This window comes from Mycetomoellerius zeteki, unplaced genomic scaffold (assembly GCF_001594055.1).
Source record: "Mycetomoellerius zeteki isolate Tzet28-1 unplaced genomic scaffold, Tzet1.0 scaffold407, whole genome shotgun sequence".
Taxonomy (NCBI): Eukaryota; Metazoa; Arthropoda; class Insecta; order Hymenoptera; family Formicidae; genus Mycetomoellerius; species Mycetomoellerius zeteki.
This window is the reverse complement of record NW_017257400.1, coordinates 1,011,266-1,031,549: the sequence shown is the minus strand read 5'-3', so window position 1 is coordinate 1,031,549 and position 20,284 is coordinate 1,011,266. Positions and strand designations below refer to the sequence as shown.

General features: G+C 31.6%; 1 protein-coding gene across 1 annotated transcript in view; it reads left to right on the top strand.

The window, feature by feature from the left end:
* LOC108726275 (PAR-domain protein 1) overlaps positions 1–20,284 on the top strand; it is an 89,546-nt gene that overhangs the window by 32,690 nt on the left and 36,572 nt on the right. The window contains exon 2 of the mRNA XM_018453742.1: positions 8,293–8,322. Coding sequence (XP_018309244.1) covers positions 8,293–8,322 — 30 coding nt within the window. The remainder of the gene's footprint in view (positions 1–8,292; positions 8,323–20,284) is intronic.

Sequence of the window (20,284 nt, the reverse complement as noted above, 5' to 3'; positions counted from 1 at the left end):
ATGATTTAGCAAAATTATTTTCAGACTTATATCTAGTTTTTAAATATTTGGATACTTTAACGAAACCATTCTTTTTATATACAATTGCGATTTCTGATATGTGAAATTGATTGACAGTACAGATGTATTTAACTGCTTTAATTAAACTCTCAGCTTTAAAATTTTCAACGTTTGTAACATAAGTTATGAGAAATAAGAAATAATAAATTATTACCGCAAAATATGATATGATTAACAGGACAGAATCTTAACTATGAATAACAGTGTTATAATGCGATTCTTTGTAGAGATGACGCATTCCAATGACATCATTAAAATTGCACGTACGCACCGTAATTATACTCCTTTGTTAGTGTTTTCCGTCATGCAGCGCTCACACTTTTCGTACTTAGATGAGCGTATTATTTATTCATGGTGCTCTCATATAAATATTTATTAATCCATTTACCGCCTACCTAATGAAATATAAACTTCTTTTGCGTCTTTTACGATCTGTTTAATCTCTTCGATTCAGGAGCGGATAATTATTTATCGTGGCCTGAAGCTAATAATTTGTATAATATTTATCTCTAATGCGGAAATGTTCTAAAAATATGTGTGTAATTTCAAAAGAGATTGTAAAATGTTAATAAAATTATCTGCAATACCTCTTAGATACTTGAAACAATCGAGTTTTATGAATTTAAAAGTTATATTTTAATCTGTAAATATACAACTTCTACGGTCTTTCGAATTTATCTGTTTTGAAATTCAATTATGTAAGGATTGTATTATTTGTCCGAGTTTATCGTCGGAGAAAATTTTCCAGAATGCATGAATGTACCGAGACGACTACCGTGTTTATCCGAGAAAAGCGACTGCAAATGGAAATAGCCGTTACGGAGACAATAACGTTGTGGCGTTATTTTCTCTCTCATGGAAATTCGAGGTAATCTCGATATCGAAATAAATAGCAACGTCCATCACGTGGAGCGACGTAACACGGAAACTGTATCTAATCGCGTGCGATTTCCATGGACTGGAATTCTTTTCACCGTATCGTTCTTTCGCACATACTTTTATATTACTCCGTTATTCAAATTATGTCTGGTCCGATCGGTTTTGAGACGCATGAGAGAATAAATCTTATCTTTTACAAACTTTCTCCTAGTTATGTATCACATTTTTTGTACTTTCACGCAAACTCAAAAAATGACATTGAAATTAAAACAAAATTTATTAACTCAACTGCCTATATATGTTGATTGTATAGTGTATAATTATTGTAATTTATTAAATTTGATGACGCAAAAATCGTTAGACCGTGTATGATATTTTTATGGAATTAAACACATTGAGAGAAAAGAGATTGATATTTGTGATATCGATTTGTGATAATATAATTGTACGGTAAAGAGTAAGTAATTATGATTAAAAGCTCTATATATACATAGTTATATAACTGTTATAATGTCAGTAATCTTAGTTAGTATCTTTATAGTTTCATAAAAAAATATTTAATTGGCGAAAATGACACGAAATTATATTTAAATTATGGTCATTTCAATCATTTTTTCACTCTGCAGTGTAAATAATGAATAAAGGAAGAGAGAGACTTGTGCTTAGAATAATATGTTCCAAAATCTTAAAATTATATTTTTGTTTTTTTCCGGTAACTTTAGATCTTTAAATTCTCACTTTCATATAATCAAATAAAAAAAGAATTAAACGCGTTTAAAAGTAAATGATTAATCGAATAAATGATAGTTATCGTCAAGAATGGTAAACGGAGTGAAAATGCTACTGCGTAAGGAGTTCGCTAGTGCATGATGAAGTATATGGTGATCGCTTGATTAGCGAGCTGACATTGGAAGAGACGCATATCTTCAAGCGGTAACGTAAATCTATCTGCTGACAGAACGCAATTACGGTACCTTCTCGCATAACGTGGCTTCGCGCAAACCGCAAGTATGACTTATTATTGTTTCTCCGCTGTCATGCACTATGTATTCGTACGTAGGCAACGAATACATAGTACAGGGATTGGGCGGACACATACGCGACAAGTACCAAGGAGAGGACTCGTTCATGAAAGCGCGATATTCTGGTTTACAATTAATTAATTATCTTGCGGCGTGTTGGACATCCATGTTTTCATAAACCACGGATTTTTCAAAGTTAGAAGAATTGATAAATCAATGAGATATCTAGCCCATATGTGTGTTTAATCTCGTAAAAGCAGCTTCAGTTGCAAAGTGCGTCTAATTTATTAATAATCGAAATATTTGAAAGAAAATATATGAAATGTTCTGAGGTGGAATCGAAAAGAAATTTAGAAAAAAAAGATTACATTAAAAATGGAAAAAAAAACAAATGTTTTAATATTGAATGTGCATGTTAAAATGTATTTGTATATAATTACAATTTGCGAATTTATATAAAAATTGCAATAATAAAACTTAAAAAATTCAGAATGATTTTGTTCAAAAATAATTTTTAAATATTTGACATATAATACGTGATTGAATGAATAATCTTAATTTTTATTATCTTTATTATCAAGGGCAAAATTAAGGTTATTTATTGACTGATCTCGTATATTACATGAAAGAAACGTTTTTCTTAACTTGTCTTTGCTTAATTATATTTTTGTGATCTTATTAGTATCAGGCTTTAAAAAGTTATGTATATATCCATTTTTAATTGTACAAATAATGTAGCATATATTCTAACATTTCAAATATGATTACATGCATATGAAAATCACATATAATTTCAGTGCATGTTTTAAAGAATTTTACCAACAATTAGGTAAAAAATTTAACATACACTCCAAGCCAAAGATTTGAACACATTTTTTTTAAATTCACATTTTTTAAATTACTTATTCAAATATTCATAATAATATGTTTTTCAAATAATAATTCTTTAGATCCAATAACTGTTATTAGATCTGAAGAATATTATTAAAAAACACTTTATTAAGGATATTTAAATAAGTATAATCTCAAAAAAATCAACTTTTTAAAAATGTTTCAAAACTTTTGACTTGGAGTGTAAGTAACTCATCTAAGAGCTATTCTCGAATTTATTATATTTATTGAAATTAATGAAAATTTAACAAATTTTCTGCCTTCTTATTCCTTGTTTTAAAAGAGATGAAGCATCTCAATTTGAAAAATTTTGCTTCATCCAACGACAAACAGAACGTATTCGTGAGAATATATGCCTCTGGGTTATTTTTAGTAATCAATAAAAAAACAATAAAAAAAAGATTATTATCGCCGTAATTAATTTCCTTCCTGTGGACACTAATCAAAATGGAATTACTTGCTTGTTAGATTCTCAACGAGCGCGATTTCGTCGTTTTTTCCTCATCCATATACGATAAAGAATAGCGAGATTTTCTGTCGCGGTCATTGTGGCCGTTTCTATCTTGTTACACAGAAAAAGATCGGATCGAAGGTTCGCGGAAAAGAGGCGGACTAAAAGAGGCGAACGAGACGACGAGGGGCGTAACGACGTCGCGAGAAATGGTAGAAGCGGCGGAGGTAGAAGAGTCAGAAGGCTAAAACGGAGGAGGAGAAGGAAAGCGATTACTACGACGACTTGTATCCTGCGCCGGCTAGCTCGGTTAGAAATAAACAGCGGTCGCTGGTTATCCTGAAACGTTGCATTATCCGTTGCAGCGAGATGGAACGCCTTGGACAACGTCCTTGAGTACGGAAACGCACTTCGGATATCGCGATGGTACCGTAGGCGAGCGGAAAAATCAACGAGCTAAACGATCACGCTCGTGCTATCATTTAAGTTTGTTTTATCTTGTTCAGCGCGAATTTCTCCCAGTTTACTTTGCGGAAATCTATTCTTTAATTTTTAAAATGAATCTTACTCCAAAGAATGATCTCTCATCTCAAAGTTTAAAGATTAAAAATTGAGCCACTCTTCTTCAAGATTGGTTTAATTTTTATTCTTTAAAATAAGATTTCACTCCAAAGAATTTAAAGAGTAATATTGCGTGTCCAGTATTATTCTTCAAAATTTAATGTATGATTTTAATTTGATTGCTTGAAAGAGAAGGCAATATTTTTTTTACGTATATTTGTATGTATTATTTAATTATATTAAAAACAAATATTTATATATCTTACAAAATACTAGTAATAGGTCCCATACACCGCACAAGATTTTAATAGCATGTTCTGAATATTAATTAAAGTGAAAATTTTTATGTGAACGTAAGCATGTAGGCTACGTAACATTGTGCTTATAAATCAAGTTATAATTTAGAAGTATTTAATTTAAATAAATATAAATTAATATGCTTATAAAAGAGATTTGTAAGATAAAATTGGCGCGCTATAAAATTAGATACAAACAGCAATCATTAGCATATGTTTATAGGTACTTAGGTACAATTAAATAACTTACTAGCTATGCTATATAATTGTAAAATATTTTCAACCAATTTTTTCATGTTTATGACATGTGTAATCAAATTAAAACAATTCTTAAGTATATATTGCTCTTTGCACCTGTTTATATAAAATTCAATTCTGGATAGAAACGTAAACCTCGTTAAAAAAATATTGGGGAAGAAGAAAAAGGAGGAAATAAAATATATTTAACTATTTGAACAATTTTTCTCTACTTCATCATTTTAATTTATTTTTTATTGTACATAAATACATATAGTGCTGCTTTTTCGATCATGCAATCTGTGAGAATATGTTATAAAAAAATAAAATTTTTTCTAAAAATATATCAGTATTTGCTTAGTTTTATTTTATTTTTCTTTTCCTACATTTAAAAAAAATTTAATTAACCATAAGTATTTAAATAAAGTATACTAAAATTTCTCACAATATATCATCTTCATATAGTGCTCTTAATTAGTTATACCGAAAATAATATTCTGTCGCGTAATAAATCTGCTGGATAGTTACATGTTATTTATCCAGAATTTTTTTAAACATTAGTACTAATCTGTTTTAGCTCATTTATTTTAAGACAACAAATTCAGAGTGATATTATATATGTAATATTTTTATACTTTTGATATATGTATGTCCAAACACCTACTTGTATATCTTTATACAACTTTCAAAGATGCATTTCCTGAAATTAAGATAAAAAGTAATTTATCACTCACCGAAGCGATACGCAGCAGCGAAGTTTCGAAGTGGAACACTACGTTGATTTGTAAAATAAAAATATATTCAAATTATAACTATGCTGAAAATAATTATTATATAAACAATTAATACTATTTCGCGTGATCTGTTTATTTTCAAGTAAATATTTACATCTAATAAAATAATTATATATTTCTGCGATACGATCAATGTCGTAAGTAAAAATAAGAAAGTAAGTGAAAGTAAGGCATAAATACTCACCCTATGCTTGCTCCGCCATCGCTCCGCTCAATGCCTCCCAGATTTCCTCCATCTCTCCGTTCCTTGGTTGCACAACACTCGCGAAACACGGTTAATGAACACGCACTAATTAATTATATCAGAATACGACGTGACGCGCGCGAACGCGTATTAACTTTAAACTACCGATGTTAATCATACGCGACACTTGCCTGGCTCTAACCTGAATAGCTCGAATACCTCGCCAAATTCCGTACTCGCGTATGTGAGCCACTAACGGAATTTACATTGACACCGTCCAAAACGATGCAATTAATAAAATCGAATTAAGAGACAATTAAAACACGATAAATTAGAAAACACAATAAGGTACATAAAAGTTTAAGCAGTAAGTGAATTGATCAATCACAGTAGAGACTGTAAAACAGTAGCAAATTCAACATGTTGAGTTCCTTACTACTTCAGTTTTTCTTTTTAAGCCCTAAGTTCAAAAATATATATAATTGAAACTTGATTACATGCAATAAATAGATCTTTAGATGATAAGCAATTTACACTGGTGAAAAATCCAAAGCTCGCGACGTCATAACCCAAGAAAAAATCATTAGATAATAATAATCTGATCTGAAAAAATCATTAAATAATAATAATTATCTGATCGTATAAATATTGTGACGAATAATAATTGCCATCTTCTATCGCGTCGATTCTTTTAACGAATAAACCTCGAAATATATTCGCTCTGATAAATAACTAGTGCTTTGATATATTTCGTTAATTATTATAGTAATTAATTATAGTAATCAATTAATCGCAGAATAATTGTAAAGTACAATTTACAAAATACAGTTTCGTTTCGAGAAGTAATAAAGAGACGATTCGGGTCAGTACTTGCTCGAGTGTCAATGCACGAATAATAGCGTTATGCCCTTGCATATACACGCTGCCATACGATAAAAAACAAATACCGAGGTCATGAGCCGGCCGTTAACTTTCCAAAATAATTATTCTTTTAAAATATATCTCACGGATTGTTCCGTTTCTCGCATATAAATTAATAATTGATTAAATTTGACATTTTAAAAGAATTTTAGGAAACATACTTAGAGTAACTATTTATTTCAATTCAATGAACTCGACGCAATTGTACAGTTGTACAATTTTGATCGGTTACATTGGTTGAAAACTATTGTGATATATACCATATGTATTATTATTATTATTATATTATTACAGATTTCAACTTTCTTTTTAATTTTCAGAATACATTATTAAATCGTAATCATAAAACATCCTATTTATTTAAAAAACATATATTTATGTATAAAACATATTACAAGTATATATAAGCATAAAAAATATTTATATAATTATTTTATTATATATGTGTGTGTGTGTGTGTGTGTACGTTTTATATATAATTATATAGGATACAATTATTATGCAAATTATGTATATATAATTATATAATTTTTTTTAATAAGATATTTCGATGTTATAACGAGGATCTATTTTTTTAACGTTAAACTTGTTGATTTTTTCGTTAATTAAGATTTTATCACTTCCGACTTTACAAATGATTAGAATTGACCTTTTAAACGAGAAACTTTAATTATTCCAACGTACTTTAGATTATCGATATACACACACACATACATAATTCTTTTTTTGTTATTTCTTATACTATCGTAACTATTATATATCCGCACTTAATAAAGGCGTGCGGAACAATATTTCTAGATAACGGCTCAATTATTATTTACCTTTGGCCATCATTAGCAAATATTATTAGAATAAAATATACACAAAGGTTAATTAGGTTAACGGAGAATCTCGATTATTGTAGAGGGCTTATTATAATAAAATGGAAGTGAAAATAAATTGAATATATTTTCAATTATAATTATATCATAGTGAAATTATTATCGATTATACTAGAGCTTTGTAACAATATTTTACCGCAGGTGCAATTATAATAAATGCGATATGAGACAACCTAACAAATTTACCTCTTAGAAGAACATCTAATAGTTTCAACAAGTATAAGAACGCTTTAGATAAATAACTACCCGTCATATGTTGCGCGGTTGTACCAAACGTTTTCATCCTTCATGCCGTATAATTACCTTTGATGCTCATACCGTAAGATTGTTGGCACAAACCGCCGGTGCATTAATGAATAATTAATAATCGCGAATGGATATAATCGCGGCACGTGCAGCGCGGCGCGACACGACGTGGCCTGTCGCTGTGTCGGTATATCTGCATTCTCTATTCGCTGTTTTAAATAATGTACGAAGAGGAATATAGCGGGGTGCTGCGAGCACCACCGAGACCTTAAGGTCGGCGGAATCCGTCGTGCGGTGCGGTGCGATGCGGAGAATCCGAGAGCAGGAAAGTGGCCGCGGGCGCGTGGGCCCGGGTGGGCAGGGCCTCGGGGTCAGGGATCACCGGGCGGCAGAAAAGAACCGGGAAAATGTTCCTGCCGCGAGAGATACTCTATCTCTCGAGTCATAATGCGCAAGTGGGAGGCTGCACGCATACGCACGCATAGAGAAAGAAAGGAAAGAGAGAGAGAAAGAGATGCACGCTATGCGCTCGTCCTCGTATGCATCGCGATGCGGACGTGCAATCTCCATGAAAGAAAGGGACCCTTTTGTCCGCTCTTCTTCCCTCCTCGCTTTATTGGGCTTTGTTTTACTTCGCCTCCACCTCCGGAGAATGCGATTCGTTGCGCCGCGAACGCCATGTGATCTTCGACACACGCGCGAGTATATAATATGTCGTATATAATGCACGTAGAATGAGAGAGTGGAAAGAGAGAGGGAGAGGGGGGAGGGGAAAGCGGAAATCTCGCTTAGAGATTTTTCTCTTTTTTATCTCTTTCATTTTCAAATCATGACGTTCAATAGCAATATTATAATTGTATCGTTTTCAGGTGACCCCATGATAACATCCTCTCTGAAGGGTAAGTGATCATCGACGATAATTTTTTTTTTCTTATTTTGCATATCCCCGAAAGATCCACGAAAGGATTCCTGACGCGAAGAGTTTGTCTCTCCTCAAATCGGAAACGACAATACGACGAGTCGCTCCCTTTTGCATGCGTTGTATCAGTTACGTTCTACGTCCACGCTTTTTATGTTCTACAGTATTTTCGTAGATTATAGAGAAAATAGAGACTTCAATTATGAAGCAATGAATATAGCCGATTATTTCTAATGATTATTTTTGAATCATTCTAGAAAGGATACCATTTTAGAAAAATGGTTAGTACAATAAAAATTATGTACTTATGTATTAGGCATTTTAGCTAAGAAAACTATTGTATATAATTGAAAAATTTGTATTAAATTTGAGATATTTCACATGTTCCAAACGGGTCCACTCAAATTTTTGTGTTAATTCAACAAGATAAATATGTTAGAAAGTAATATAAATATTATATAAAGAAATCGTCACAAAAATTGTTATACCGATATATAATACATAATTTGTAAACAAATATGGAAAGATTTTTTTCAATAAAATTGACATTTATGATATATTAAATTAACATATATTTTATTCATTTATCTTAGAATTTACATTTTAAACTTCAATACTTTTATGTTATTTGTTCACTTATTTATAAATTGTGATTTTGACACATTAAGAAATATTGGATATCAGTTTAAAATAAAATTTTAACAAGAACTTGAGTGGAACAGTTTTAACACAAATATAAAATGTATTTTACCGTATACGTGATACTTGGTTATTATTTCTCATGAATATTTTTGTAAAGATTTGTAAAATCGGTTTGTCGAGGTGATCAAGGAAAGTCAACTCTTATATGGTATTAATTATATCGAAATCTTTGAAATGTTAATTTCACAAAGGTCAAGAAACGAACTTAATAAAAAATAAAAAATTCAATCGACATGGTAAATAAAAAATTTATTGACTGGGCAAATATCTTGGATAGTTAGAACAAGCGGATGCACAAATCATCATGCAGGTACGAAGTTGCATTCAATCGACGCGATATTTCGCGAGAAACACGAACACTCTAAGGGTGGGAGAGAGGCGGCAGATACGTGAAGAGTTGCCCGGCCTTGTGACGTCATATCCTGTCATGTCTTCATACCTACTCATGTTACGATAGTCACGAAGAGTAAGAAAAAACCTCATACGTATATCTAAAATGTTATTCATCCTCATTTATCATTTTCAAATCGCGTTTCTAAGAAACGAATAATGTGCCGCGACGCCGACGTTTTTTGCAAAACTTCAAAATTATTCGAAATTGTCTTCAATATTTAACCAATGAAGACCGAACAAATAAAAATAAAAATTATTTTCTCTCATTGTTTTCACTTTTTGTCAAAGTTCATATGTTAAGGATGTATCAAGTGTAGATATTAGTCTTTGCAAAAGGTGACTGGAATTGAAAATTTATGCTTTCTGTGTACAAATGAGTGTTACATATAAAACAGTTTTTAGTAGGATTAATATTTATATTTCGCAATACAATTTTATAGTCTCAATGAAAATTTTCTCATTTTATCTTAATTATTTTGTTAAAACATGTTTATGTCTTATTGAAATAATTTTTTATCCAGGTTCTAAATCGCCACCATACTTTTTGTATTACTTTCAAACACAATGTAGAAAAATTTGTAATTTTTTCAAAATTTTTTCATTTTGTTAAAAAATATTGTAATACATCCTTAATGTGTATGCTAATTTTAAAACTCTGATACATTGTGATATTCATTTAATAGATATGTATAATAATATAATTTAACTTATTGTGAATATATACCATATAATGATTCTTCGGAACAACCCACGTTTTAATCGTTTTATTATTTTATTATTTTAGTTCTTATTACCATGATTTCAACTATTTTTAATAGCCTGCCTACACGTGTTCGCGTCATGGTAATTCGAGATATAATCAATCGTAATTATGATATATGGAGGTGTCTTCGTTATTCATCTGTTTTATCGTACGATAGAAATACTTGACTTTCGATAGTAATCTCTCTCTCGTTGATTGATTGATTAGTTATTGATCGAGTAGTGTATTTGCGTTGCTTTTTTAGGTACTAATTGAAAGAACGTGTGTTTCAACTATAAATTTCTATAATAAAAAATATATAATTTCTAATAAATTTTTTAAATTTCTTATTATGATGTATATATTACATTAATCCTTATTTTTTAATTGTAATCGCAGTTCGATGTTCATATTAATCATAATGATTGTCATAATCACGATTTCATATTTTATTCCGTAGAATAAAAAACGAACGTTCTCATTCTGGAAAGGATAATCAGCGATCGAATTAAATTAATAGAATTAAGTTTCGCGCATCAAAGATCCTCTGAAGACGAGTAATGTTTTCGTTTTTCATTTTATTACTACATAATTTGCGTGGTAAAGAAATGCAGAATCATGCTTATTAAAATACGATATTAATTTTACAGTTTGTACCCAAGTATTCGAATCTTTCAAACTTGAAAAGCTTTTCATTTCAAAGAAGCGTCCAAAAATTTGATTTAAAATTTTAGAACGGCCGCAAAATTATCTCTTTAATGTAAAATAATTTTAAAAAAGTGTTTTTTCGATAAAGCTACTGATATCTATTATTATATTTTTGATTGATAAATTATCTCTTGTATATGAGGCGATTCCTTGATGGTCAAAAAAATTTACGAGCGCATACGATTGCGTAATCTTAAGACGGTTCATTTTACGTATCTATGAAAGATTAATATCACGTGTCGACATTGCATGATGCTCATGTCTTTCATCACGGAGTTTGTCTCGTGATGATTACTGTCAAATTCTGGCGCGAATACATTTAATAATAGGTTTCAATGAAACCCCCGTGCCGGTGATAGGTAAACAACAAGACAACACGCTTGTTCTGGCTTGATGGAGAAAAAACGGTGCACAATGTACTGTTTCACAAACACCGATTTCTGTGCGTGAATGATTGCATTGCTTCTAGAATAATCGTGGTATTTCCCCTTCGTGTGTCAATTATTTTAACTAACAATCTACAATTGTTGAGCATCGATTACAGCCAGTAATTACATTAAATGATTAAGTAACGTTGTGCAGAGAGAAGAACGAGAAAGTTAAATATATCTTTCAACGAAAATGAATTAAATGCAGACTATGATATTTCAAATGACGTTTGCCTTCGACGTATAACATTTTTTTTTTTTTTTTAAATCACATTGAACCAAAACTGTACGTAAGTACAATAAAATATTCATTGAATTATGAAAAAATAATAAAAATTGGTCCAATGAATTTTCATAATGATTTAGATTATAAAACTATTACTAGAATGCATTGCAAGAATATATAGTTGTACAAATGAATCCAGTTATTATATCAATGAATTAACTACATTAAGTCGGACATTAAGTCGGACATTGATTAACGATCATTCATTGGACCAAAAATGAACAAAATTTTTTTCAGTGTATGTTTTTAAAAATTCATTTTAAATGATTGATCGATTTTTTTGTAAGACATTCTTACACGACAAACTCGCAGGTTCATTTGTCGATCTTTCTAGTACTACGAAGTACGATCAATTTCAAAATCATCATCAGTATAATTATTGAAACATATAATTAATCAAAACGGCCTTAACTCAGCTACTTTGCAGTCTGTCGTTTTTCCTCTAACATTTACTCTGATTGCATAAAATATCTTACGTATTTGTCCATGATCAAAATACCTTTGTGATGAATATTCATATAGATACAGAAGAAATCATGATATTTATAAATTCTTACTTAACACTAATATAATTATTCATTTGCGTTATTAACAAAAGCTTGCCGTGTTAATAAGTTATCAGCGTTTGCCTCGTGTTGTCAATCGCAATTATCTTCGATAAATTATTATATTAAATACGCGACTTCTGCAACTGCGCGATCTATTTTGCGTCATATAGAATCTTATGAGTGTGTTTGAATCTCCTTTTGATCTAACAGCTTCGAGCTCGGTTCAATTAACAGCTGACAAGCAGATGTTAGCGGCGTCGCGCAGAATATTTATGTCAAAAAGATTATAAAAGCTATACGTGTAATTTCAACGCGCCCGCTGCGCTTCCTGAAGACGACGATGTACTGAGAGCACGTGCCCGGGATCTATTGGATTAGTAAATAAAACGATAAAAAACTGAGCAGTTTAAATAATCAGCCGTTGTGCTTAAACGCGCCACGTGCGTGAATCGTTGACGAAATTGATAGCGATAATTGAATTAATTTTATTTCGGACAGATTAATTACAAGAAAACGATACGCCTGATATCTTTTCTTTTTCGTATGATAGGAGATGGTAATTCGAGAATATGCGTTCTTTCTCTCTTGATTGCGCTTCAAAAGTTTAACAAATGAAATTAATTATAAACAAGGATTTCTACATGTATTCCAAATACGAATGTCGTTCTATATTCTTATACATAGCGGGAAAGAATGTTTTTACTGAAAGATTTAAAATTTTGCTACACTGTGCACTGTTAAAAATTTCATGAAATTTAATATACTTTTAAGTTATACAATTTAAACTTAATTTCATGACATTACATTAAATTTAGTATATTTGTAACTGAAAAGTACAATTTGTGTACATGTATATGAAAATTCGTGTGTTATCTGTAATTATGTCCACACAGTATCCTAGATTGTATAATATTAAACCACAAAGATTCTCGTTATATGTACAAATGCCTGAAAAACCGCGGAATGCTTTTTAAATTCAAATACTATTTAAAACTCAGAATGAATTAATCAGTCAAATGCTATTTAAAGCTCAGAATGAACTAATTAGTCAAATACGAAAAAAAATATAGAAAAACAAGATATATATACATGTATATTAATTTAACATCTAACTTTGTATGCGTTTCGAGTTATGCATGAAGCGCATGATGTATCCTTCTTTATTAATTGATAGAGACAACAAAGACAAATGATGCATCATGCGCTTCATGCGTAATTCGGAACGCATCCTTTGACAGTAAGTGGCGCTTCTCGTATTTAATTAGAGTGAATTTGTCACTGCAGTGATAATTGTCATTAGAGTGATACTAATTAATGTAATTTTATAATTTTTATTCGATTTTCTCGTTAAGTCAACCGTTTCACACCTTTCTTTTGCGCGACTTTAATTGTGTAAAAAGATTTTGTAATCTATGCAGCCAATATTCGGATAACTTTTTAACCTGCAATATCGATAATTTTGTTACTTTGGATGCCGTTAGGCTAATTCGGAAACTTCATTCGAGTGCGTCCATAGCGCTTCTAGCGATTACAAATTCCGTTGACATTTAATGTGCTTTGAATAATCAACCGATGCTTAATTTCCGTTGACTGAGAGAAGTCGACTCATTACACAAAAGTAGGTCGATTAATTCCAAAACAGTGAAAATTTACTCTTAAAGCAGAAATTTTGCCACACACTCTTATTAGAAATAAATTTCCAGTGCTAAAAGTTTAAAATGTAAGACGTCTCCAATAAAATCAATGGAATAATATTAGATTAGACATGGATAATGGATACAGTACTAAAAAGTGTGTAAAAAGTATGTAATATATATGTGTGTGATTGGTTTTCTGCATAACAATGACACTGTACTACACATTTAAATAAAATATATTAATCCATTTTTGTATTCAATATGTTATTTTTACATGGAAACATCATATCCAATCATACATATTGTAGCCACTTTTTTATACACTTGAATTTGCAATGAGATTAGAAAATAATTTTATTGGATCAATTTAAATAATTATGTTAGAAACTAAAAAAGAATAAACAATGCTGCAAAAAAATTTTGATATTTTAGCAATCAGAGTTTTTAACAAAATTATTTTCAGATTCGTATATAAAATTTTTAATCTTTCAGCAAAATCGTTCTTTCCACGTATATTTCTATAACAATAAGGAGAGAATCATACTTTTCGATATTTTGATTTTTTTTTATCTCGAGAACATGGGAAAATAATTTAAATGAACGCATTGGGAAACGATTACGGAAATTTCCGTGAGATTCACAAATATACTATCGGATGCTACGTCGGATCCGTTGCATCGGCCACACTTCGCGTACCGGCAATCAATTCGAGCGATAATAAGTACGTGCTGACTTACGTATACATGCGGTCAGCAGTTGAGAGTTTGTGTCGGACGAATGCGAAGTTATTGCCAGGATCCATTCAGGTCCCTGTCATGTACGTTGCATCCGCGTATACGAAAGGTCGCGAACGAAAGTCCCGCAAACGGTTTACCGAAAGGTAATAATTAATAAACGCGCTGCCGCTTCCAGGTTCATGATTTGTACCGCAAGCGTCCATATGCGAACTTCTCGTTCTTTTTCGCGAATCTATAAGGACCGATTCCGTTGCAACGTTAGATGCAACATTCTTAGAAGGATTATTTAATCCAGATTCCGTTTTACATGCAAATTGGTACATATCGAGGCGACAGAAAACGATGAAGGAAAGAAAAATTAATTCTTGAATGATTATCAATGCAAATATAGCGTGCAATGGAGATACTATCTATGTGATTAATTACGTTGACATTACTTTATCTGAATTTCTTTCATGAATAATCACATATGTGGCGTTTGTAGATCGAGAATTTTTCAAATATTTTAAAATGAAAGTAAGAACGTTGCCTAGTTAGCAAAGTATACTTCCAGTTATAGCGGTAATAATGCGGCGCGGCGCGGCGTTGCTCTGTAATTATTTGCTATTCAAAGAGAAAAAATAAATTGATAAGTGTTGCTTGAATGATTAGATATTATTATTATTAGATGATAAGTGTCTTATCTTCTCTATAAGGAGCGATATATAATGAAAGATCATTCATATTTTAATTCGGGAAAAGATTTCTTAAGAGATTTGCAACTTGAACATTATTTGTATTGCAAGTAAAAACTCTTTCTTAAAAATATTCTTTCTCTCACATTTATAGAAAAATTTATTCCTGAAAATCATTAAAAGAAGATTAAATTTAATTTAAGTCATTTAGAAATTTAAAGAGATTTTTTTTACATTATTCTTTACGTGATACGTAATAATTAATACCAATCTTTAAATATTTGTGTATAAATATATGTATTATAATCTTTCATTCATCAATCATTTTTTTACTAGGACGATCATGAAATAGTTTGGGTAATAACGAAAAATAGCGATTAAAACAAGATAAGAGTTTCATCTAATGATCAAATTCCTTTTTAATTAGTAAAAAAATAGAGCACACGCTTGCTTAAAAAAAAACTTAAGGCAACGATGCTTAAAAAATTATTGACTCGTGCTCATTCTTAGGTAAGAGAAGGTAAAAAGATAAAAATTCATTTGTTTTTTTAACTTTATGGAACTAGAACTGCAAAAATACTCACAAGGTTAAGCGAATTAAATTATTCGAATAGCAAAAGCAAAAACGTGAATATGGGGAAACATACTTACTGATACGGTGCAGTTGTGGTGTTAATGCGATAGCAAATTTATATAAGACATATATAATTTATATGCATTTATATAGGTGCATGCCTATATAGGGGGTTTTTTGTATGGCAAAAACTTAGAAATATATATATATTTTGATCGGAAATTTTTAATTTATTAAATGCAAAAATATCGAGCGCTTCTTGTGTCGCATTTTGTGATCGTCATCAGTTTAAATAGTAATATTAAATGTTATTAGCGCAGCGTTTTTCAACTTTTTTTAATTCGCTGCACATTAAATAACAAGTCCAATTTCTAGAAGTACATCATTAAGTACACACGCTTCATTGCTCAGTATATAGTCTTATCGGATACCGTTAACACGACATTCACAAATATAATAAAGTTATTAATAAATAGTAAAGTTTTTAAACAATAGACAAAGACAGGCTAATGAGAGTGCAAACGCAGGTTATGACGCGCAAAAAGATACAATTTTAAAGCCTAATTATAATTATAAGATTAAGAATTTATAATTATAAAATCACTGCATACCTACAAGTATTCGAAAGTTTTTAAGTTTTATTTTGTTGCTTTAAATGCGATTTTATTACAATGATAAGATATCGCTTTGGTTAAAATGAGAATAAACACAATAAATAATTTTCACAATTTTTAAATTATTTTTTACTTCGTGCCTTATTCACTTTTTTAATTATCTTCCTAAATGTTTTCGCTTCCTTTTATCTTCTTCAAAATTTTTGTAGTACATCTGAAAACTTTTTGCAGTAAACAGATTAAAAAACCCTGCACGCGAAGAATTTTGATTTTGATTTTGCTGAAAAATTCAAAATTTTGCTGGATATAGACCTGAAAATAATTTTGTTAGACCATCAAAATAATTGTTTTATATTACATATAATTAGAAACTAAAAAAATAATAAGCAATGCTGCAAAAAATTTGATTCTAACAACCAATTTGAATTTTGAATATAATTATTTTGATGGTTACATGAAAACAAAATTATTTTTAGATCCAGTAACATTTTAGATCTTGCAGCAAAATCGTTCTTTCTGTGTGTATTCTGTCGTGCTGTTAAAAGATTCATTGATTTCGCATTACAATGGCAATGAATAAAGTAAATGGATTAGCGAAACTCAAAGAAAGAACGCGCTTTTTCACGCGTTCCGCTTTTAGCAGTTGAATTATTAGTCGTATTCACACGGAAAAAGATGTCCTCTGGAAGGCAATCCACACCTGATTCTGCAATAACGAGGCGAAGAGAATGCACGCCTAGGAGAAAGTAAGTCGCCGAAAGTTTCGTTTTCACGTCTGGCCCGGTCCTAAAGCGACCGGTTCCGACATTCTGATCTGATCCGCGAAACGTTGCTTCAACCAGATTGTGAAACCGGCGGCTATCCGGGCTATCGAGATTCGAATTGAGAATTGTTGGAATCGATTAGCTTCCGCGATTTCTTATTGAACTATCCTGTTATTGAGTATCAATGACTAAAAATTTCACTGTGTGACTGATTGAAGGAAATTGAAAAGATAATTTTAACTACAAAACAATAAATACAGATTATGAAATATCAGGTTATATTGCGATAAATCAATGGCATCATCTGCCTCCTTCTAGCACGAATCAGAGATGGGAGTGAAAGGGTCCAGAATCAACAGGTTGCTCGATACTCGTTTCAGTTCCCAACCGACCTTTAGCCGGAAAGCTGCGGCGTCTTTGCTCGCATTAAGATCTCCCAAGCTGATAGAATGTATGAATATGGACGGCATTTAATCTATGCAAATAACAATAAAAATATTTTTTAGATTAAAGAGAAAGGAAAAGAATAAATTATCGAATTTAGTAATTTATTAATTGTTGATAAAACTATTTTAATTCCAATTTTGTTCAATAATTGTTGTAAAATTAATAGAAATTTAAAATTTAATTAAGTTACAATAAAGTTTGGCTTGCTTAATAAAATTTTAAATTGCAATTGATTTGTAATTTTATATACAACAATGTTGATATAAATACAAACTTTCTTTTCTTCTGTCTATCTTTTTTTTTTTTCAAACAAAATTTAAAATTAGTATCAAAAATTATACTAATGTGTAATTAAATAAAAAATATTTGGTCACACAGAAAATACCAGACAAGTGTCTGACGAATCTCTATAAAATGAAATAAAGATAAAAAGAGAGCAAAAGGAGAGGAAAGGGAGAATGAGGGAACTAAAAACGAAGCAAGAGATATAAAAAGAAGTACGGCGAGCGAAGAGGAGAAAGGAATCCTTCCGTGACTCGCGAGAGTCCGCAGGTCTCTCGTGGTTTCCGCGTTCGCACAACAGGCATCGCGTCTACCGGACCGGTTCTGGTGATTCAGAGCCTCATGCCTTCACTACGTAACTTATGTCGGGCCCTCCCGCACTCTCTTTTTTCTCTGCTCGTGGCATATGATCATTACAGTGAAAGAACAACTGCGATCAGTACGATTGACTGATAAACAAAATTTTACTTTAAACGGATATAAGAACCGGAAAATAATTATATTTCGACATTTAAAATTACAGTTCTCACGTTTCCTTCCTAAGAAATTTACAATATAATATTAAACGATTGTTCCAAAAAATTGTTTAAAAAAAAAACTGAAAAGTATTTCTGCATGAAACTATTTTCTATGATTTCCTAACAGAGTTTCTTAAAGGAAATTTTACGAATTTTTTACATATTATAGATAAATAAATATACGTTGTAATTAAATCTGTAATTATTTACGAGAACACCTTCAATTTTACGGTGTTCTCTTTTTTTATTTTTCAATCTTCTTTCTCTTGTTAAAATTATCTTACTTTATTGAGAATTATCTTTTACTAAATTACACTCAGCTACGACTAACTGCCGACGCTTCCGCGTTGATCGGAGGTAGAACAGAGATAGCGGGATTCTTTTTAGATCCTGCCCACGGATGCCCGACCCTGATGGCCCTGACCCAAAGCGAGACACGCTTTCGCGAGTTATAATGGCCGCCACGGAATATCTTTGTCTACGTTCGCAACATTAAATATTAACGCGATTACTATTATTAGAACTGAAAAAAAACTCTTCGTAGTTTGATCATGAAATAAATCTTCAAGATATTTCAAATTCAAATACAGAATTCACTTTGTCGTATCATTTGAAGTAAAGTAATTAATTTTACACATTATCTATTTGATAACATTAATGATAAAAATAATAATAATAATAATAATAATTAAAAAATCTGTGATTATATGACATTTCGAAAATAGCGAAATGTACTGCTCTAATGATATACGGAAAAAACGATTAATAATTTTGTTGGTCAAAGTAATTATGGAGAACGCTTAAGCATTTTATATATTTATTTCCATGATCCAAAAAAAGTTATTTCCAAAATCATTTTTAGATATTTCAGCAAAGAACATGTTCTTTCTGTGTGTGAAAGATTTAGACTTAATTTAATCCGGAAATCAGGAGTTTCTATTTTTATAAGCATTAAATGCATGAAAAGTAAAACAGGTGGTTGGCGAAAATCAAAAAGTGAGTCGGCCGACCTCGTTGTGTACCTATGGAATGACATACTTTTTGAGGCATATTTTAATTGACCGATCTGTGAAATTAATGAAGTGCTCCTGCACTCCTTCGCTAAGTAAAATCGAAAGTGGCAAAATACCACAGTCGAGGCGAGACGAGGAGATAGCGTTTCAGTCTGGTAGAGAGAAGTACATTTACTTGGAGGGGGCACAGCTTCCTCTTCTACCGTACGCGATGCAGACGAATATGACGTTAAAACTTTAAAGGCAAGATCGGTGGATCGATGTTTGTTTGTTGATGAATAATCATGCGTTTAAAAATACGAACACGTCTCGTCTTTCTAAGTGATGTCTCACAGCTCGAGAACCTCAAGACGAAGATCGAAGGAACAAGACTGGAAAAAGAAGTCGATCTATATATTTAAAAACGACCGGAGCATGAAAATTAAATTCGTCAGAGTGTTCGAAGCGTAGCAGCTAAATCGTGAATAAAAGCTCCTATGTTGTTCTTCAGTGTCCGAGAGTCTGGAGATCCAGGTATCGAGAGAGGCGATAAAGTAAGTAGAGACGGAAGGCAAGCCACAGACAGGACAAGTGAAAAAGTGCGACGCGATCAGCCGGAGCGCACAAGCTAGCGGCCAAGCAGGTAGACCAGAGGACTACGGTGGCGTTCACCAAGCGGGAGGAAGAGACCTAGATCTGGATCCTGGAAACTAGACAGGGACGTCGATAAAGCCGGTGCTCGCTGGCTCGTATAGGAAGGAGAGACGTCGTCGGCGAAGCGAAGAAGGAAGAAACCGGCGGGTGTGCGCGCTCGCGCTTTTGCGCGACGAGTGGGGTCAGGTTTCAGATGTATAGTGGGAGGTGGGGGCGGGAAAAAGCGGATGTTGGGGCGGAGG